A 22,323-nucleotide genomic window follows, 5' to 3' on the forward strand; every position below is an offset into this window, starting at 1 on the left:
AGAGTGTGTTTTTAGTCATCAAATGAAGGACAAAGAATTAAACAAAGGCGGAGGGATAGAAGGTCCTCCAAACGGTCAAGGCGACAAAGAGAGCCACCGCAATTGTTTTTTGTTTCGCTTTGTGATAATTCATGCCTCAAAATCCTCAACTGAAACCAGACAATATGTTCCAAATCTGTACATTAGTAAGGATTTCGGGAGAGCTCAGCGTTGACAATGCACTTTGAAACGGATTACCTGAATTTGCTGTGCAATCAGGTTTATGAGATATTTGCCCACGGAGGGGAAACGCTGTTTGACAGAAATCTTACAACGTTTCCCCATCTGAGAACCTTATCTGCTTTGTTTAATCCAATAAAACGGCAGCGAAAATGGTTCAAAGTAAGGTCATATCCAGTGATATTAAAAAGACAGTATATTGTATCAGATCATCTGATCCCGGCCTGGGCTACTCCTTTGGCACAGTGGACCAATGCCAGCTGTGGGATTTTTCTCGTAGGGCATCTGCATAGCAGCCACATTACTACTCGCCGATATCAAATGCTATGACAATGAGGCATTTTTATGAATGGGCCCCAACCTGAATTACAATGAATGGTACAGTGTGTGCTTGTGTGTGTGCGTTTCTGTACCGCTGTACTTGTGAGAGTGTGGTGACAAAGTCATTGTTGTAGTCATAGCTATGGCAGTCGTGTGGTTACAGGGATTTAGGGGGGTGGCAAAACCGCGGTGAGTGGGTGGGTGGTGGTGGACCTAACCCACCATGTGTACTGCAGTAACCACAAAAAAAGGCTGTGGTTTATCCCACAATCACCTTAAATAGCTCAACATTATTGTTATTCCTCAGCCTGTGGAAGGGAAATGAAATCTAAAACGGCTGAAACATGACAAGCCAAAAGTCAGCTGGTAGACAACCCCCCCCCCCCCCCCCAGGAATGGCTGGTGTCTTTTACCTTTCTCTGCACCTTGGTTTACAGCAGACTGATGATGATCTAAACTGGCAGCAAACTAGTCTGGTGTGCTGTGTAAGGTCAAGTCCATTCAAAATCCCTATTCACACAGCCTGTAGACTAGGGTAGCGCAAAACTCCATGGACACTTGGAGTTCCAGGCCAGTAAAACAACTGGGTGTACTCTTTACTTTTGATCAGAACCTAAAAGTAACGGTGCCTCCAGGATGCATCGTCAAAGCTAACGAGTTTAGAGAGACACAGCGCAAATCTCTTTAAGAGCTTAGCGGGAAATAGGTCAGGCGTCCTTACAGACATTCGACACACGAAAACAGTTTGTTCATCTCTACCACCGGGGTCATAGAAGGCAAAGCGGCAATAAAAAATATCAGCGGCCCCGGACATATTCACATAGGTCCACTCAGTGGCATGTTATCTCTTCCAGCCAGTGATATCCTTCAATTGTATTGGGCAGAGCGAAAACAGAGAAGGTGAGATGAAAATGGGGTTTAATAAGCATGGCCGTGTTAACTTTCCATTTGAACCACATTCTTCTCCGCCAATCTATGGGCTGCTTTCTTTACTGCCACATTGCTAGTGATACTACCGCCGGCATTTAGGCTAACCAGTTGCTGTAGCCATAAAAGGACTCGACTCCAAACCCCAAATAAAATTCCAGTACTCTAGACGAATACTCTGCATTGCGCCTATTTACATTATTAGACAGTTGTCCACCAGACAGGTTTCCAATACCCTTCAGTCTACTTGCTCTTGTCCAGAAGTGGCATGAAGTCGTGGTTAGCAGACTTTATATAGCATTCAGTCTGACCGCATATAACGTTAAGTGGAAGCAAAGGCATTAAAAAGTCTGCAAGCTAGCCAAGAGACAACCATTGATTTTCAATTATTTTGGGACTACTAGTCTCAGTCAACACTTGTGTTTCATCTAGTTTTGTACATTTTTCTGTTCCAAAAATACTGTAGCATATAGTTTTTACGACTTTAACCACCAATGAAATGGTTAAATTACCCAACCACTTCCAAACTATTATGGCCTATGCCTTAAATAGCTTCTAAACCAACCTATACGGCAGGGCTATCCAACCCTGTTCCTGGAGAGCTACCGTCCTGTAGGTTTTCACTCCAACCCTAATCTAGCACACCTGATTCTAATAATTACCTGGTTGATAAGCTGAACCGGGTTAGTTACGACTGGGGTTGGAGCGAAAACCTACAGAAGGGTATCTCTCCAGGCACAGGGTTTGCTACTGTTTAGCTTCCGTTAAAGAAATGGCCTCAAACAGTTTCTTCAGTCTATGCCGAAACGGTCGTTGGCTAATTTTAACCGACTGGCCAAGCTGCCCCAAACAAAGTAAAAGTGGGCTGCTCTAACAAGAGGTCACAGATTCCTCCAAAGCCAGAGCAATCCATCCGCTTGACTGGCTGCTAACGAGGGGGGTCAAACGCCTAGAAGATAGGGTCAAAACTCTAACATCTTAAGCCATGACCTCTCTCACGTGTTGAGTGCTCCTGTGATAGTGACACCCGTTGCCGGGGTGAGAGCGAGCCCTAAATTAGCCCTGGCCACGCTGCCTGCTCTGGAGTCAAAAGGGGGGCCCGCCCTCTGACACCACATTGTTCCTAAAGATGACAAACGATGCTAGCTTGTGACTGTTGAACAACGATGGGAAAGCCCTGGTTAAAGACTGATATGCCAGCCCCCCCCCCCCCCCTCCACACACACACACACACACACACACACACACACACACACACACTCACTCACAACTAAGTAGGATTAGGCATGTGGCACTACATCATAAAACTCTCCCAAGAATTTAACAGATTGCAAAATAATTCACCAACCAGTAAGCCTAAAGACAGATAATTAAAGGCAAATTAAATTGTAAACTCTGCAAGTACATACAGTCGGCAAGAAGTTTCACAAGAGTTGTTTTTGAGAATTGTGACACCCAGATAATAAAAGTGCTCTACTATGTTTGCTGTTAAATAGGTTGGTGGCAGGATAGTGTTAGCACGGGGGGGACAAGTCCTCTTCTACCACCCCTTGCCCTTGCAACAATGGGGGATACATTTAATTACGGACTTCAGCTGTCCTCAGAAACCTCAACTTCGGCATCCGTGCATGAGGTCAGCCTCTCTTCAGATGGCTTTTAATCAACGCCGCTTCAGAAATGCTCCACTGCTTTAAATGAGACCGAGGAAGAAACCCGATCCTGTGGGACGAGGAGACGAAGGAGCCAGCGAGCACACTGCGGACTTAACTCCACTCTAGGCAGACCTCCATGCTCTGTGGGCATTCTGTCTCTTTCTTCTCCCTCTTGTTCACTCGCTGACACCTCATTCACAATCAAGCCCGGTGAAGAAGAAAAAAAATCTAACTTCAGCAATAAGAATGCTGGCGGGAGCAAAGCGCCCATGAATAGGCTTACAAAACATCAAAACTCAGGATTTGGCAGCGGGGGGGGATAACATTTTAGCCACAATGGGCATCAGCAACTTTTATTTGAGACGAGCATATAGTAAGTATACTGTCTCCCAAAACATTGAAATGAGGGTCAGTGTCTCGTCTAAAAATGGTTTTGTTTTTTATGAACTTAGCATATTGCTAATCGGGGGATTTATTTCTGTCCAATTATAACATCGTTGACTAAGCTGGTTGTGGAATTCATAATGAGGCCCATCATGCCTTATTTTGACAAAAAACCCTCTAAAGGCCGATACATTTGTGACTGGCCCAAGCTAAAATGAGCTCCCATTCCAGCCAGACTAAATCGTAGTACTGCACAGCTCTCAAGGTAACCGACCCTATAGGCTCATTTGAATCACACACGTTTTTATTCAGATTGGCCAAAATCACTACATAACCTTCCTCAACATTTTGAACTGAGATTGCAGTGCTGTTAATGTAAAAATCTACAACAACAAAAAAAACGTAGAAAAGCTATGAAAACAGTCTACAAAAATATGTCGCAATAAGATTGTCAATGTGGGCACATATCATGCCTAGCTCACTTAGGCTTCAGCAAAACCTTTTGTTGTACAGAGGAAATGGTTGTAATTAAGGTGCTCGGTTTGCCTGGTGGAACAGAGCTCTCTCCAAACCGTGATAGCTGGTGTTTGTGTTGCTGCCAGTGGAGGAACGAGCCCCTGCTGCCTCTTGCCAATTAACAATTTCTCTATTGGTTATTTACACTGGACTTCACTCTCAGGGTGAGTTTTCATCGAACAAGCACTACTAATATCATGGTGAAAACGTACACAAGATTTTCCAAACTGTGGAAAGGCATCAAGAATATTTTGTTAAATTGCAACAACAAAAAAATTCTAGATTAGGATTCAGCTCAAGGGGAAAAACATAAAACCATGTCCAATTCATTAGTTAATTAATTATGATGTATTTTCTACGTTTTAATCAAAGCTTTCGAATACATTAATTATTTACAGGAAAGAAATCAAATATACAGCCCTAAATTTGATATCATGTGGTTTTTATATTTACCAAATAGTTAATTTTCTTGTGTATTTATAAGACGGCTTCCTAATTTACAAGAAGTTCAGAAGCTCTAAAAACTTAAAAAATTGCTCCATGCCAAGTTTTTCATTCCACTGCCAAACACCTATATGAATATGCTACTACACTGTTGCGCACAGAAAACAGGAAAATAATTCAAGTGATATCTCACCCCAACCGCAGCCCATGTTGAATTAGTCTGAAATAGAAATCGTGCTGAGCAATCGTGATGGAGATAATTGTTTTTTTTTAGGCAACTGACTCTGTCGTCTCGCAGTGCGAGCTTCCCCTAAATCTGGCCCATCTTAAAACAGCGAAGGGACGGGCCAGTGCGAGGAATTTGGCAGAGTTGTCCCGCTTTTCCCAGACTACTGCTTTATTGACCACTGATGAAATTATGGGTGTCTGCTACAGATAACATTTGTGTCTACATACAGAGACGGAAAGGTGCTGTGCGGTGCAGTGTTGGGTTTGCTGGGGGCAAGTCCTAAAAAAAGGAAATGTAACTTTATTTTGGTTGGGTGAATACTTGGTGAGTGGCCTGTGATTGTTTGTTGAAAGAGTGATTCTTGACGCCAACTACAGTATGAGTCAAAATTTTGGACCCATTTCTTTATTTGTACTATTTTCTACATGGTAGAATAATAGTGAAGACATCAAAACTATGAAACAACATATGGAATCATGTCGTAACCAAAAAAAAGTGTTACACAAATTAAAATATATTTTATATTTGAGATTCTTCAAAGTAGCCACCCTTTGCCTTGATGACAGCTTTGCAGACTCTTGGCATTCTCTCAACCAGTTTCATGAGGTAGTCACTTGGAATGCATTTCAATTAACAGGTGTGCCTTGTTAATCTGTGGAATTTCTTTGCTTCTTAATGTGTTTGAGCCAATCAGTTGTGTTGTGACAAGGTAGGGGTGATATACAGAAGATAGCCCTATTTGGTAAAAGTTCATTTTATGGCAAGAACAGCTCAAATAAGCAAAAAGAAATGACAGTCCATCACTACTTTAAGACATGAAGGTCGGTCAATACAGAACATTTCAAGAACTTTTAAAGTTTGTTCAAGTGCAGTTTTAAAAACCATTAAGCGCTATGATGAAACTGACTCTCGTGAGGACCGACACAGGAAAGGAAGACCCAGAGTTACCTCTGCTGTAGAGGATAAGGTCATTAGAGTTACCAGCCTCAGAAATTGCAGCCCAAATAAATGCTTCAGAGTTCAAGTAACAGACACATCTCAACATCTGTTCAGAGGAAACTACGTAAATCAGGCCTTTATCATCGAATTTCTGCAAAGAAACCACTACTAAAGGACACCAATGAGAAGAAGAGACTTGCTTGGGTCAAGAAACACGAGCAATGGACATTAGACCGGTGAAAATCTGTCCTTTGGTCTGATGAGTCCAAATTTGAGATTTTTGGTTCAAACCGCCGTGTCTTTCTGAGATGCAGAGTAGGTGAACGGATTATTTCTGCATGTGCGGTTCCCACTGTGAAGCATGGAGAAGGAGGTGTGATGGTGCTTTGCTGGTGACAGGGTCTGTGATTTATTTCGAATTGAAGGCACACTTAACCAGCATGGCAACCGCAGCATTCTGTAGCGATACGCCATCCCATCTGGTTTGCGCTTAGTGGGAATATCATTTGTTTTTCAACAGAACAATGACCCAACACATCTCCAGGCTGTGTAAGGGCTATTTAACCACAAAGGAGATTGATGGAGTGTTGCGTCAGATGACCTGGTCTCCACAATCACCCGATCTCAACCCAATTGAGATGGTTTGGGATGAGTTGGACTGCAGAGTGAAGGAAAAGCAGCCAGTAAGTGCTCACCATATGTGGGAACTCCTTCAAGACTGTTGGAGAAGCATTCCAGGTGAAGCTGGTTGAAAGAATGCAAAGAGTGTGCGAAGCTGTCATCAAGGCAAAGGGTGGCTACTTTGAAGGCTCTAAAATATAAAATATATTTTGATTTGTTTTACACTTTTTTGGTTACTACATGATTCCATGTGTTATTTCATAGTTTTAATGTCTTCACTATTGTTCTACAATGTAGAAAATAGTCAAAATAAAGAGAAACCCTTGAATGAGTAGGTGTGTCCAAACTTTTGACTGGTACTGCATATACAGTACATTGGCATGCGCTCAGTGACAAGATTGACTAGACCCTTGAAACCCATCCGAGTGTTTTTGTCTTTGATTCACTGTACAACATTATCCCACATTCCATGTCCTATCACTAAACAGAGTGAGGTCAACATTTATGTGACTCCAATTTCAAACAAATGTTGACGTGTTTATAGAGAGTTGAGAAACAAAAAGAGGGACTTTACCTGCGTGCACAAAGTAGGCCAAGTAGAGGTCGAGCTCCTTCACAGAAACTCCAATGTGATGAGGCTGCACACACAGCCCTGGGTTCGAGCACTGTGGGGACTTTACCAGCCTTTCGCCATCAGTACTTTCGAGGGGAATACCTTTGAATAAAATGACCATGACCAGGTCCAACCTCCAGACTTTGTCTGCCTGACGCAGGCAGTCGATCCTCCTCATCTTACCCTTCTGGTCAGGGTTGGACAGCACGCAGCACGGGGGCTTCTTCCCGGTGACGGTGAGCACAAAATCCTCCCGGAACTCAGGCCGGATGTCCTTGCGGAGCTTGGCCAGAAGGCGCGATGCCCACTTCTGCTTGACCTCGGGCTTCTCGCTGAGCAGCTCGTCCTTCACCGCGCGCTCCTCTTCCTTAGACATGCGCTTCTCGTGCTTCTTGAAGTACTTTCTCTTGCGGGCCTGCAGGTTGAACCATGTGTAGGCAAACGCTCGCACGTGGGGCAGCAGAGCTTCGATGAAAGGATGGAATTCATCCTGTGGTAGAGAGGAACACAGGGGGGGAGGGGGAAATGATGAATGATTTGGTGGCAACACATTGATAGTACAACACTTTTTGTGGAAACAAAGTACAGAATCCATCAAAATAAAAAGACCAAAAGCGGTCATTACAATTAATCTTGTGAAATCAGACGTGCCTTCAGTAAACACTCATCGACTCATTTGAAATACTCGGCAATCAAGGAATTGCACAGAAGAACATACAGTACTACTATTAGATCAAATATCATTCCAGGCGGGACTTTTCAGAGAACAAACATTGTCCATTTCAGAATAATATGCACTGTCTGACACATTTATATTTATGAGTATTTATGTCATTTTTATTTGCAGCACTTGGGCCCGTGCCATTAGCATTAGCAGAGCGGGCTAATGGCGGAGTTTCTCTAGGCCGTACGGAGGGAGCAGTGTGAAATAAGGCCTGTCTAGGCCGTGTCTTGGCTCTTTGGCAAGAATGTGGGTCTGTGGGGGTCTGCCAGAGAGGACAGAGAAAAAAGCAACAGCCGAGCGGGAAAGCTGAAAGTCTATTTTTAACTGTTCGCCATGCAAACATATAATATACGTGCGCACATACACACACAAAGAGACACACACACATGCATGCAATATGTACAGGCACAAACGTTTCGCTCTGAAACGGTTCCAAGACTGGTATATTCTGTGGGCTTTCACCAGGGACAGCTCCCTGTACAGCTATTACAGCAAGAATGTGGATAGATGGCATGTTGTGGATCAGTCCCAATTTTGGTTGGTTACACCTGCTACTAGCAGTCACACACTGGAGCTTTCGCCTGAGAATCTGCTCCCTCTCATAATCTGGCCTGAAACAGGCAGTGGAAATGTTACAGCACGACACTACAGCTAAACGAAGCAACGCCAACGGAACAAGGCAAAACAACCTCAGAACAACACTTTCCTATTTAAAACGAGTCTCGCATCTGAAAACTAACTAGAATATTTTTGAGGGACAAAGACATTTCCATGGATTAATGACCACTGCCATTAAATCTATTGAAGCGTTAGTCTGTACCCATTTTACGGACAATTTCAATAATTACAGTATATAAAAAGAAACAGAACAGAGTTACCAAAGAGATGAAAGGTGCCTACTCCTTTAAAATACCTGGTTGTAAAAAAAAATCATGAATATGTACTAAAAGCGTTTATAACCAAATTAGATAATAAAATCTTTGCCTTTTATATAAAACAAATACCTCAGGGCATACGGATACAACATTTGAACTAAAACTAGTAAGTGTGCCAAATCCAAATACTCAGCTTCAATTTTGTACAAGTGTGTCACACTAGATCATGCTATAAAACAGTATGCTACATTAAGCACCAGAGCAGATATGCAGCTCTTCTAGGCCGAGTGTTTACACGCATATATACAGTGAGTAGAGTACATAGTTTGTCTGGACTGTGTCCTACAGAGGGCAAGCTAGGCTAGGCACAGAACTAACCGCTATATTTTTAAAAGCACCAATCAAATCCAATCAAATGAAATAAACAATGACAAACCACCACTCCAATTTGCAATTTTACAACAGGGACGTATTTTCATTTCCCAAACACTCTCAGTAGAGGTTGGCAGTGATGTAGTGACTGGTCGGAGTACAAGGAGGCATGTTTCTGATATGAGGCCCATTTGGAGACGCAGGGCGGGCCTTGGCTTCACCTCAGGCCATCTTACCACCCCGGCCACGCAAAATGTACTCAACTATTCAGAGATAAAAGAACGCTGAACAAATCTTGACACGTGCGGAAACCTCTGACTGGCATGTGGTCACTAATACATGTACTAACACAAGTTTGCAAGCACAAACGCAGGAATAATCATCTAGAATACAGCAGAATTCAAATATAATACAACCAAATACAATGACGCCACACTATTCCTCGAATTTCAAAAATACTTTCACGCCCTTGCCTCATAGGCATGGAAATTGTATTGTTTGAGCTTGGGTAAAATCCAGTAAATGGCTTCTCCAACTGCCTTCAGCGACACTCGGAGTAACTTCAGCCAATGTGCTATGAAATATCACTCCTCAATGGCTGAAATGATGCATTGTTATTTGTGGTTTCTGTATATAATATAGTTCTCCCCCCTGTCTCCGGGCCATTTGAACAATACCTGCATAGTCTATATTCGTTTTTTTTTGCTTCTTCACAACATTAATGACACACACACACACAAAAAACGTACACGTGACACAACTATTTTATGTAGGCCACATTTCAATATATCATCCATTGCAATTCCATTAACAAAACCCTAGAAAGGAGTACATTCACTACTAAAAGCGATTCAGGAGAATTGTTAAGTACGAAACCTCCAGCTGTGAAGTTTGTTTTCATTTTCTGTACACCTTGGTGACAAATCTAATGTTTACAAAGAACAGGCCTGTAGCAACAACTCATGAATAACTGTAATTTAGAAAAGCAATGTTGGTAATCTCCTCCTATTGACACCCACGCTACCCCACACCACAACACAGAGGCAATTATGACAGTGTGTCGACCGAGTTTACTCTCGCCTCTCTTCCTGCCCACAACAGTAAACGTACTTAAACAGAGCGGACGCCTCACCATTGTTAATCAAATTGGAGCAATTTCCACAAAAGGCATATCTTCCTGCTTTTACAAAGTTGCAGCGGACTCAAACAGCCTCACGTAGGCCGTAAGGGGCATGTGGACTTGTAAGTGATTTCCCAAACCCATGCAATGTGCACAACTGTTTCGTTCCCTGCAATCTCCTCCACGACGACACAAAACGGTACCATGTGCCTCAAAGACAGGATGCAAAGGCAAATTCGGGGAATTATCAATATTTTTTCTATAAATGCACAAAGAATGCAAATCTTCAATTTTCAATTCTAGGTTACATATTTTATCCTTTGCAGTGAACAAAACATATGGAAGTTATTTAGGCTTGCCTGTCTTGTACAGGATCCCCCTCCTCCCCCCAAAAAAGCCAAATATAATTGAATCAATCGAAAGCCTTTGATTATGGAGTGATCTTGACTTAAAAGATTTTAGACTTGATGAAACAGTTTTTGCCCTAAATTAATGGATAAGAGGGTAACACACACACACACACAAAGTATCTTTGTATATCATTCAACTCTGAATACTTATACTTAATTAGCCAATTAGTGCAGATTCTGCTTTATACAGTTGAGATGAATTGTATTGCATGTGAATTCACAGTCTCATTTTAAGAAATTCAAAAACATATCCAGGCAAAATTTGTATGAATTAATATTTTACATACTCAAGCGAGCCATTTCTCTAAATGTCCCTTCTCAAGTTTGTGTCCAACTAATATCAGGTTTCAGTTCTCCTTTAGGCCCATTTCGGTCTTGCCTCAAAGATACACTGTACATTCTTATAAAATAATTCTAGATAAATATTCAGGACTTATTAGTTATGCTTGGCACTAGAGGTATTGGAGCAGTATTGGTTTTGAAATGGTCTTCCATTGTAAAGGTTGGCAAGTCCAGGAGGAGAACCCATCATTGATATCAAGTCAGGTGTTTGTCATTTACATACATTTACAACCAATAACGTGGTCATAGTGACAAAATGTTTTGGGGGAAAAAGTATATCCCAAAAATAAAAATATATGAAAACATGAAATCAACTTAGGGAAAAATCATAATCTTATTTTAAGATAATTTAAAATGTAAATTGTGTTGATAGTTAAATACAACTGACATGAGACGAGGCCAATATGCCTGTTGGTGGTCAATAATAAATCAATTTCAAAAACAAATACATCTTGTCAAATCTTAAACAAACCCAAAACTGTATCATGACACATTTGATACATAATTTTTAAAATACATTTTAGGTAAGCCGATAATGGATTTAAACACCAACCACATGGATATGCAACTGACCATTTAACAAGCTATTCAACCTATGTAACGTTCCCACCTCGACCACCTTTTGATTAGGTCTACAAAACACCATATTTCGGGTAATCAAACTCGAACAAGAATCAAATCCGAGAAAACCTAACAATCTTCGGGAGCAGAAAGTTTTTAGTAAGTCTAAAAGATAATCTTAGTTATTGAGCATGCTACATGTCAGTCATAGCCGTAGTGCGCAAAACAAACACACACAAAAAAAAATATCCATCGAATATAACAGTAGCCTTGAAACGTGTAATGTCCTAACTTGTGCTTTCCCGGTGCACATTGATCATGACAAAGTTCAATGCCCGAGAGTGGCGGCGACTCGATTCAGTGGAAGAGGTGTAAAGACACACAGCAACATTTTAAATTCATAAAAGTTACTGCTGCCAAAGAACAAGCTAAAAATCGAACGCTTACAACACTGATTCTAAGTTTGAAACTTTTGGGATACAAGTTAGACCCAGCAAAATGCAGCCTTTTAAATATCGCGTTTTAGCAGTAATCAATACAAAGTGACAATTGCATGCATGTTAATGACTCCCAAGTGTAGAGACCTAGAGGAAGCCGTCCAGGGGAGCATTGGAAAATGATGTTGCCACCTTTTGTAAAAACATTTTGTGCATTTATTAATATCAAATATGTGGGAAGACGATAAAATGCACATGCAACTTATAGGAAAGGCCATCTTCATTTTAGGATTGGAACTCAAAAAGTAGTCCACGTAAAAGCGCGCTCGACATCGATATAGGTCTAATATGAACTAAAATAGACATGCATATATATATGTACATATGTAGGAGATAGACGCCATCCGCCATGTGTTGCTTAGTTTAGATGGCTCTGACAAACCAGGAATGCTACTGCACACAGTTTGTCTTGAGCAACGTCAGTCCATTTCGCCCTGTCCCTGAGGAAGAAAGCATTAATGCAACAACAAATGGTTAAAGACAGACGAAAGGCTCACTTACCTGTGTTAGGCATAGCGGAGAATACATATCTGTTGTATCTAATCTTGGATGTGGAGGGTGTATGTATGTGTGTGTGTTTGGGTTACACGAACGGGTCTGCGTGTTTATGTGTGTGATGGTGTGTGAGTGAGTGTGTGTGTATGTGTGAATTATGTGTGGGTGTGTGTCCGTGTTTGCCCGTGTATGCGTGATGGCTGTGTCCGTGATGGCTGTGTCCGTGTTTTGAAAAGAAAGGGAAAAAAAGGAGAGACAGAAGGGAGAGAGAGGGAAAAAATAAAGCCTGCTTCTTGCTTTCACATTTCCAACTCTGCGAACTGCAACCAAGGCTTCACCACCCCATAGAGCTGAACTTTAACCCCGCCTCGAGTTACACTGCTTCCACTTTCCGCACGCATCTATTGTACAGTGCAGTAAAAGCCGTAGAGCAGTCTCTTCGTTGGATAACCCAAAACTTTCACCAGAGGCATATTCAACAATAAAAGAAAAGTCCAAAGGCAGACTGGCTGCAGCGGAGAGGTTAAAAATCACGGGAAATAGGAAGAAAATAAGTCATCTTCGGACAGTGCTAATCTTGTTCTCATAATAATACCATTACAAAAAAATGCTGATTGTCAGACGTTCGTTCTTCTGAACTCGATATGAGTTCTCCCATTCACTCCGGTTTCTCGAAGAGACAAAACAAAGCTCGCAACAACCGAAAGCATTGAAGGCATGTGGTGCGGCTGGCTTCACGGTGGAGCGAACTCCGAAATGAGTCTGTCGGATTTACGAACAAGGAGGGTGCGGTAGTTAATGAAGGTGATAATATCCCAGAACACCCAAACAATTGCTTGTCGCTGAAGCCCGACAGCTGGTTTCCGTTTAGAAAATTATCTCTAACAGCAGACGATAAAGTGAATCCGTGTTGCGTCTGTCCTGTCTACGGCGACAGGAGCCACAACCGCCTGCACCGAGTTCCATACAGATACATACAGTTCACTTTTGTCCACAGTGCCTGAAGGACAAACTCTTGTACTCCCCTCTCAGCATAGCTCCCAAAGTATACACGGTTTAAGGGAAGTAATAAGACCAACATAAATGCAATGAACATGTAGGACAGAAATATATCATATATATATATTTACATTTTCAAATTATAGGCTGCCTTATCCTGTCTACTTGAGCCCATTAACCCCGGAATGAAATGGCTTTTCAAACAACGCAAACCTATCAATTTCAATCAAGAGCAGGGCTCGCGCAAAACTGGCACACCAACACTGCTAAATAAATGTTCTTATATGATGTTTAACGCAAATTAGACAGCGTATGGCGGTGAAGAGTGAGCTCAAGAGATCACCACGCACTATATAAGGGATATACCGCCCCTTTTGAACAAATGCTTAACTTTTAAATTCGTCGGACAAAGTAACAGGCTGTTGGGTATTCCATATTATTTTTCGACACCTATCCATATTTACAACAAGTTATAATTATACATATTTGTATTATTATATATTGTTATTATTAAGATATCACTAGGCTTTTAGCCTATTGGTATTGGCATATCGTTATTGCGGATGATAATTGACATACATTACATGCAAATCAATGCATGACCTATCTATCTGTTCATGGCATATGAGCCAATTTACGTCAATTTGCACAACACATTTCATATGAGGGGTGGAACAACGAGAGCAGAATCTTAACAATTCAATGAAGTGCATTCAACTTTACATAACCCAAAACCAAGTATCTCCCCAGATAATTATATAATATAAACGAGCGAGGGCCATTCGAGAGACAAGATTACCAATCATTTTCCTAACTCACATGTCATTATGTAAGCATGATCACGGTGCCCTCCTAACACCGACAGGCCTATTATCCAAAACCAAAGATGCTTTGGTGCAACTCCAGCATTTACGCACGCTCTACCGATCACTGCATACTTGAAACTTAATGCATTGAGTTTCAATCATTACCGTCTAGACAAAGAATTCAAATTAAATATCAACGTGGACAAAACCTCCCCAAAAAGCCTCAAACAATAGGTATACTTGGCAATAGTGAAAACTACATGCGTAAAGCATGCGTAATAACTTCGGTATAGCGCCTATATCAAATGACTGAGCAACATTTTACAATATGTCATACTCCTAAATTAGGCTACTATTGTTGTATAGCCTATACATCTCAAACGCCCAAGGTTAGCATTGGTAGCCTTTTTGGTGCTTCACCTGCCCTTGCAGACAAGTAAGGGTTAATATTAATCGAAATAATGGCAATAAAGACACACCCATTAAGTGGTTTAAACAAAAGTAAAACCTTTACACTTAAACACATTTAAACAGGACTTGCCTATAGCATAATTAGCCTACAGTACGCCTGGAGGCGTCCAACATTGGTGTGACTTAGTATTTTGACGGATTTCTGTTCAGATATCAGATTGGCCCGACATGAGTCACCCACACACTCCTGGGCCACTGATTCTGTATGGGCTGCTCGAATTTGTTTTCAGTGAACAACTTCTGGCCAGAGGGAGAAGTCAGTTGTGCGCCCTCTAGGAAATGGCCAGGGAAGCGACCACAAGTGGAGTGTGTGGTTCTGCTACGCAGCTACATCTGACCACTATATACACACACACCTGCACCAAGACAGCGCGATTCAGCAACACCAGATGCATGCTTCTTCACAGTCTAAAGTTTCATTGACATACCGTCAAGGCTAAAGGTGGACTTGCAACTGCTTTTGCTTCTAGGTTATTGTTATTACAGCATAGCCTAATAATATAATATTGTAGCATAGGCTGCTTGAATTCCTGAAAGCACTCACAACGAATGGGACAATCGTTAACCTATACCCAACTGAAGTGATTATTCACTATATGGACTATAGATCATGTGTTGCTCAACATTGTAAATAAAATGTTGCTCAAGTAATTTGAATAATTGTCTAGGAGTAAATACAAGCCACACGCTATTGCGCAACTCAATAAGAGGGCGGAATAGGGAAAATGGTCTACCCATATAGTTCATGTGCTTGGCCGGACAATAAATTCAGGAGACGTGCACTGTATTTTCTCATGTTGCAGCGCATAGAACCTCTATTGAGAATAGGGCAATAGGCTAACTTGCTATCGGTATTTGGCCAGCCTTCCGGTATCCATGTCCTCCGTGCAATGCTAGAGCTCCGTCCTCTGATTGGACTAAACTCCAGGATTTGAAGCCCAGCATCCATCTTATTGGACAAAACTCATGTCACAAGGATTTTGTCGAGAAAGCGTTTTTCTGCAATCGCTCGTTTACTCTGCAGAACAACTAGTTAGCACATAACGAAACAATGCTTTTCTCAATCTGGTCACTACGATGCCCTTTTGTCAGAATGCAACGCGGAGAATGCAGGCTCTGTTCTGTTTTGTTCCAATACCAAAGTTATTTGGCGATAAAGATATCCGCATTGGCATACCTCGCTGGCAAAAGAGATCCGATTGATACGGACTATTCTCAAATCCCTGTACAAAAGCCAAGACCGACATTTTAGGCTACATTTTAACCTGTGTACAGGTCACACACGCCACATGCACGTCTATAATTTATCAGGGTAAAAAGAGATGGTAAGAGGTGTTTGCACGTACCATTGCAATGTAACGTGTTACGTGAGAAACTTTAGACTGATGAGACGAAGTGCTTCATTTTCAGCCACCTTTTGTTGTAGTCTTATGTTTAATTCAAAAGGTATTAACTTGCTGCCGTTGTGTGCATTTTACACCGAAGAAATACAGTATGATAAAGCACAAGGGGAAACGGTTCTTGTATTAATCCCAAAAAGAAAAATATATAGCAGTGAGCCTTCTTTACTCCTTGATATTTGACTGCGGTCCAAGCTTGGCAAAGCTGACTGGCTCGCGACACACACTCTGCCTATCTCAGCTTGGTTTGTTAGACTTTGTGCAGAAGTTGCAATCGATTGAGCGAGTCCCACTTTTTTTAAATTTCCGCAATCGCTTTGCATAGTAACCACGCAGGACACGGGCGGCAACGGAACGCCACTTCTCACTCACCATGTCCTCCCCTCGAGGAGTCACATACTGGCAAACGAGCCGGAGTCGCGTGCCAGTCAGACCACACAGTCTGCGTTTAGCTCCCGCATGGAAAACCTACATTTTTTTCACCAATATATTGCTGCATACCGCACTCTCTCAGCCCTTCCTATACGTTTACGGCGCGCATGGGACAGAGCGATCGAAAAACCGTAGCCTTTTGGTACTAGTCTAGTGCATTATTACTGCTTAAACCTTTAGCACCAGAGCATTGTTGCAATGCTGGACATCTAAGCAATATTATACTATTACAATGAGGATCTGCGAACTCCACTGAAGGTGCACGTTTATGGCTGGTCGACAAAAATTAACACCAAATCTTTTCAGCGGATTTTCTACTGCGTCCCCATGGAGATATCGTAAAAGGTCAACCATAGTGTACGGAGGGGTCGTATTGATTTAGAAGGCATGCATCATCATGTCATAAAATATTCGTATTGAACGCTTCTACATTCTATTTGTGCCTAACGTGGGACTGTATTGTTAGGCTATATTCGATGTATACGTGTTCATACAGGATTGAACCGTTGGTGGGGTGCATTTATTCCCGTGTTGATTTTGCCCTTGCGGTTGACTGCAGTTATATATATTGCGTGAAAGAGTATTCTGAAACTGTAGCCCATAGAGCTGATATTCTGTAGGTGAGCTATACATTTGACATTGGACATGATACGAAATGGTGGTGTTGATTATTTCCTCAAATAGCCAAATAAACTCAATTTCTAAACGACAATGTGGTGTTTGCTTGTTATAGGTTATATGAAGTAGCCTGTTTGCGCGACCAGAGGTGACATTCCATGCAAATCCAACGAGTGTCCCTCTGAGGTCAATTGAATAACATTATTTTGAGAAATGAGGGGCGATTGTTCCTACGGATGCTGACTCATGTATGTCAAAACGCATGTTGTGTATTGGGACGTGCTGAACATAGTCCAGCCTACACTATAACCTTCTGTAATGCTGATTTCAATGAGGCAGGCTCGAACAGCGTGTATCCTCCGTTTTCACATTCGGTATCCTACTATTGAAGTCGCCTATAGCTTATATTAAAATGCATGTTTGATATTTTCGCAATAAAAATCATGACCACATCTTCATGCCCAATTATGTTCCATAAATCGTCCTAAGCCAACTGCCTAATTTTCCAAATGACGTCTTAATGGTCAATTGCAGACCTACAAGCAATGTTTGGTAAGGGTCAATTCCCTATCGTGCTTGATCAAGTTTCATTTCAGGGCCAACTAATGAATGCAGTTGTGTAGGTGGGAACCACCTGCCTCTTCACTCTTGAATTCAAAGTGTAAAAAAAAAAAAATCTGGTCCCACGAAAAACAAACAAAATATAAAAAAGACAAGCAGCCCAACATAGGCCTACGATGTAAACTCAGATATTGAGCATCTAATCAAATCCAGACAAGTTTTTATTTAATAATACAATTTTAAACATTTTTGGAAATTAAAACATGTTTGTCGCTGATTGACACGGTGTGACGTCATCGTTAAGCGTTTTCTCCTGGCTCAGAGGGTATATATATCCTGTTATGGTGCAAGTTGTGCGCCTGCACCCAACAATCATACAGGTTCGCATGAAGTGTCAAAACGGCTACTACTTTTAGTGTCGCTATTCGCCACAGAGGAACGTTCGCTGGTTACACTGCACTTTTGCCACTTCTCATCTTACAACAGCCATGTCATATCTGTCATAAGAACACTAGAATCGTTCAATCAAAGTGACTATCAAGTTAAATATAACTGATTCAGTAAATTATTTATTTTTTTGGCTAATAAGCATACGTTACATATTAGACTTCAAACGAGATCTCCTGTTTAAATCAAAGTCAGGCTGAATGTTAAGGTGCCCTGAAAAAAATCATCCATCAACTGAATGCCAATATTAATTGTGTTTTTACTCAAATTTGATATTTTGTGCTCGAACCGGTCTCATTTAAATCACATTATTGATTTCAGATACAACTGAGAAATTACCAACTTGGCAACGTTGTCAAACGTTCCGCAAAGAGTTCACAATACATCTGAGTTGTATGCACGGACTGGACAAGGATTGGGTGGCTCACAAACAGCGTTGAAGGGTGCGCGGGCATGCTTTAGGCCTATCCACAATTCTCAATACTTACAGTCACATATAACGTTAACATTAACCTACCGCAAAAAAAAATCAAGCGGAAGGGTCGGTGCTGTAAAGGCAAAGTTATGCGTAAATGTATAATTAGTATACATGTATTCTACTTCCAAATGAAACCAGTGCAATGAGCATATCATGCTTTGCATTGCTACTTGTTTTATCTGGTAAGATCGATCCAGTTCTTAACAAAAACCCGTTGACATGGTGGCTCGAGACGCCTTTATAGTATTTTATGCCAAGTTCTGCACACAAAAAATGCCCAAAGCCCCAGCAACCATGCCAGGGCTGCCAATATACTGTACTATGCCCAAGCAAGAAGCGGCAGGGGGCTGTGCGCAGTTACAACATCTTATGAATAGCAAATACTGGAACGATCAAGTCGAATATGTAAATAGGTTTTCAAGCTTATTAGACATCGGAACTTTAAAGGATGAGTTGGAACGCCACAAAACTACATTATGGTCTATGGAGTCTGTACTGCCCCTCTCTCCGAAAGCATCTGGGAGTGCAAGGTAAAGCACGTTTGGAGGATCATAAACTAACATACATCAAAGGGCTATTCTTGAAGTGAAATATTGCAAGTCATTTGACTGTCATATGCGCGTTTGCGAAAAGACATTAAAGAGGAAGAAGTGCCTACACATATGTATGTAGCCTACCCATTGTCACCAACATTGTCGGCAACTGTCCGATGTGGGCTACCAGAACAGTTATTTTCGGAGCTCCGAAGATTTGTTCTGAAATCTATCTGCTCTGAAAAGGATATCAAAAGAGAGTGGGTGCAAACTTGAATAGATACAGTATATAAAGAGTCGTTGGCCATTTCAAAACTGGCAGATCAATCCAACCAAGCATGTGACTTAACTTGATCCAGCGTTGATTAAAATAGTTAATGATCTTCGTAATAAGCATGTTTTTTTTGTTGTAGTTTGCGTTACTGTGTTGGAACAGTGCAGTAAAAGTTAAGCGGTCCTAGGCGATTCTCCATGACACTATTTCTTGAAGAATAACTCATGACTAAAACACATTGACACTGCCCCAAAATCACGACATTCGAAGGCTATGGTCACAGCCTGAAATAGATTTTGAAAAACTTGTCTTCGTTCAATGCTGGAAAAGTATTGATGTAGGATATGTATCACCTTCTTCGGTACGTACAAGAAACCACCGTTTCTCTACGTTTGTAAACGACAGGGATGAGAATGCACAATAGATTTATACAAACGAGGTGTGAAAATCTAAACTTGACGGTTTCAACACAAACATTTAAAAAAATACGTTTGACCACCTGCTGCAAACGCGTCACTGAAAGATAAACTTTACGCTAAATGGCGATTAGACTGTTTGTTGTTGTTGTGTGATGGACATTACAGGGAAATCTAACCTTAAATCACCCATGGCGGGCAAGACAAACACCGTATCCATCTTGACAACTTTTAGGCTAAATCAGTAAATATAAATTCTGCTTTGAGGTAAAGGTACACCACTCATACTGCTTACACACACACAGCTATATATGGAAATAATTCATTTGAATCTTAAAATAGCCTACTATAAGGCTACCATATATGGTAAGTGATTTCAGCATTATATTTTTGTTCAAATGTAGGTCTACCTGTGAATGAACTGTGAATAAAGGTGTCTAGAATTGAAAAATAGGCCTGCGGAAAACATGGAAACAAAAACACCAAAGTAATGTTAGGTCTATAACACAACGATAAATGTCGCTAAAGCCTATTTTCTTAGAATAAAACATGATACTAAGGTAATCATCTCATGAAAGTTCAGATTCCAACATGAGAAAATCATAATCATTTCCCAGTTGTGGAAATAAAAAAACAACAAACTGCTGAACCAAGTGTCTCGGCAACTAGTCGGCTATAATACATGCAGTTTACTATGCTAGAGGTATTCTGTCATTTAAGAAGTCGTCATTGTTTTTTCATTCGGTTTATAGTTTTCATCAATTGTGAAGCTGCCAAATTTACAGGCGGTGACGGCATAAATAGTGGTGTGGATTGGTCGTTCAGCATGACAGTAGAAAGGATGATTGTAGAAGTCTTGAAATGTCATTGACATGAACTGAAATTATAGCAATATAAGTAAAAAAGGATACAGCTGACAGGATAATCTAATAACGAAATTAAAGTGTTTGGTTGATTTATGGAGCTATTGATTTAATTTCTATTAGTCAGAATTGATGACGTATTAATTAAACATGCCTACATTCAACAAATATTTTGAAAACCATTAAGTCAAATAACAATTTATTTGTTAATACAAATATAATTTGTAAACTACTAATATCAAGAAAAGCATGTTAGTGTTAAGGTTTTTAATGACAGCGGGATTGTTTTTCGCTTATTTGAATGCCAAAGATGAGTCGTTCACAAATGTAAATATATTTCGGTGCCTACTTCAAATTAATTCCCTCCGCACATTAAAGCAGGTCGACACTCCATCTAGTGGGTCCTGATCGAAACTACATGATCTGAAGTCCTATCAGTTAGACACAACAGCACTGAAATAGATTACTGTAGTTTCAAACCGGTATGGGTTATCTATGCACGTTTCATTTACGAACAGATTTGGCCCCAAAACAGTGTCGATAGATGTACTCATGATATAAGTACTCAACAACCCATATTGTTGACGCTGTAGGGCATGCTATGACATAAAATAATATATCGAAAATAGGACCTCATAAAAGTAGGATACATGTGGAAAACTAACACTCCCAATGCCTCTATCAATTCAACTGTCTGAATATTCAATGCATTAATTAAGCATAAATGGGGGAGGGAGGGGGGCTGATATTATTTTAGAAAAATGTGCTTTAACAATTGTACTCTTCCTCGTAATGGATTGAATTCTTAAAACATTGTGATATAATTTTTAAACGAATATATGTATATTTGAAGCTAACCTCTGTCTGGATGAAGTCAAATAAATAATACATTCACACAAATATAATGATAAAAATAGACAAATAGACCAAAAAAACAATTCACTACTTTCGGGATGTGAACTTCTTTTCCTGTTATTCTCTCAAATATATTAGTTACATTAAAAATAAAATAAAAAGTTTAACAATAACCCTGTAATACCGTTTTTGATAGCAATGATTATTAATAGTTTACTATTATTCAATGCATACATTACATTATAGGCTGAAAATAAACTAAAAATATTAAATAAAATTGCTTTGAAAATATATGTCTTAAATTCTAAAGAGGTCTTCATATGAATGAATTCGATTAGTCGATTTTCGATACCATCTATTATTTACAAGCAACGTTCAATTTTTAAGACCTTTGGTTGATATAAGGTGATCTGGCTGTAAATATGATCTTGACGAGAATAACGAACCCGCTAAACTGCAACCCACGTAATAGTGCACTGAATGCTTGAGAAACGCGCGGTTCCACTCCTCTTGACAATTCACACTTTTACCACAAGGGGTAGGTATTTCAATGTTCAATCTCCAACGTTACAATTCAGAGGCAAGGAGGACTTTTCTTGTGCCACCAGAAAGCTATCTCCACCACTCAACAGTGAGCTGACAGACTATTTATTCATGAGATCATGCAAATTCTAGGAAAACATATTTTACTCAACTATTACATTGAAAACATTACAAGTGTTTTCTCTTCCAGCCCTGTTGAATAAACGTTGTGTGTCTGTGTGTGACAAACAACAACAACAAAAAACAACATGAATGTAAAAAAGCTTGTATGAACATTGCACAATGAGAGAGCGATGCTCTGTAGTCATAATTAGTTTCTGGCGCACATACAAGGCGTACTCCACACACAAAAGACCACTGCCTCAG

General features: G+C 40.6%; 1 protein-coding gene across 18 annotated transcripts in view; it reads right to left on the reverse strand.

Moving 5' to 3' along the window:
* LOC139409017 (nuclear factor I/A) overlaps positions 1-22,323 on the reverse strand; it is a 178,128-nt gene that overhangs the window by 122,987 nt on the left and 32,818 nt on the right. For 9 of the 18 annotated variants that reach the window (XM_071153649.1, XM_071153651.1, XM_071153648.1 and 6 more), the window contains exon 2: positions 6,827-7,355. In XM_071153649.1, the coding sequence (XP_071009750.1) occupies positions 6,827-7,355 (529 nt within the window). Of the gene's footprint in view, positions 1-6,826; positions 7,356-12,267; positions 13,438-22,323 lie in introns of those variants that run through there. The other 9 variants (XM_071153657.1, XM_071153655.1, XM_071153654.1 and 6 more) reach the window with 3 other exon arrangements.

The sequence above is a fragment of the Oncorhynchus clarkii genome, chromosome 5 (genome assembly GCF_045791955.1).
Source record: "Oncorhynchus clarkii lewisi isolate Uvic-CL-2024 chromosome 5, UVic_Ocla_1.0, whole genome shotgun sequence".
Classification (NCBI taxonomy): Eukaryota; Metazoa; Chordata; class Actinopteri; order Salmoniformes; family Salmonidae; genus Oncorhynchus; species Oncorhynchus clarkii.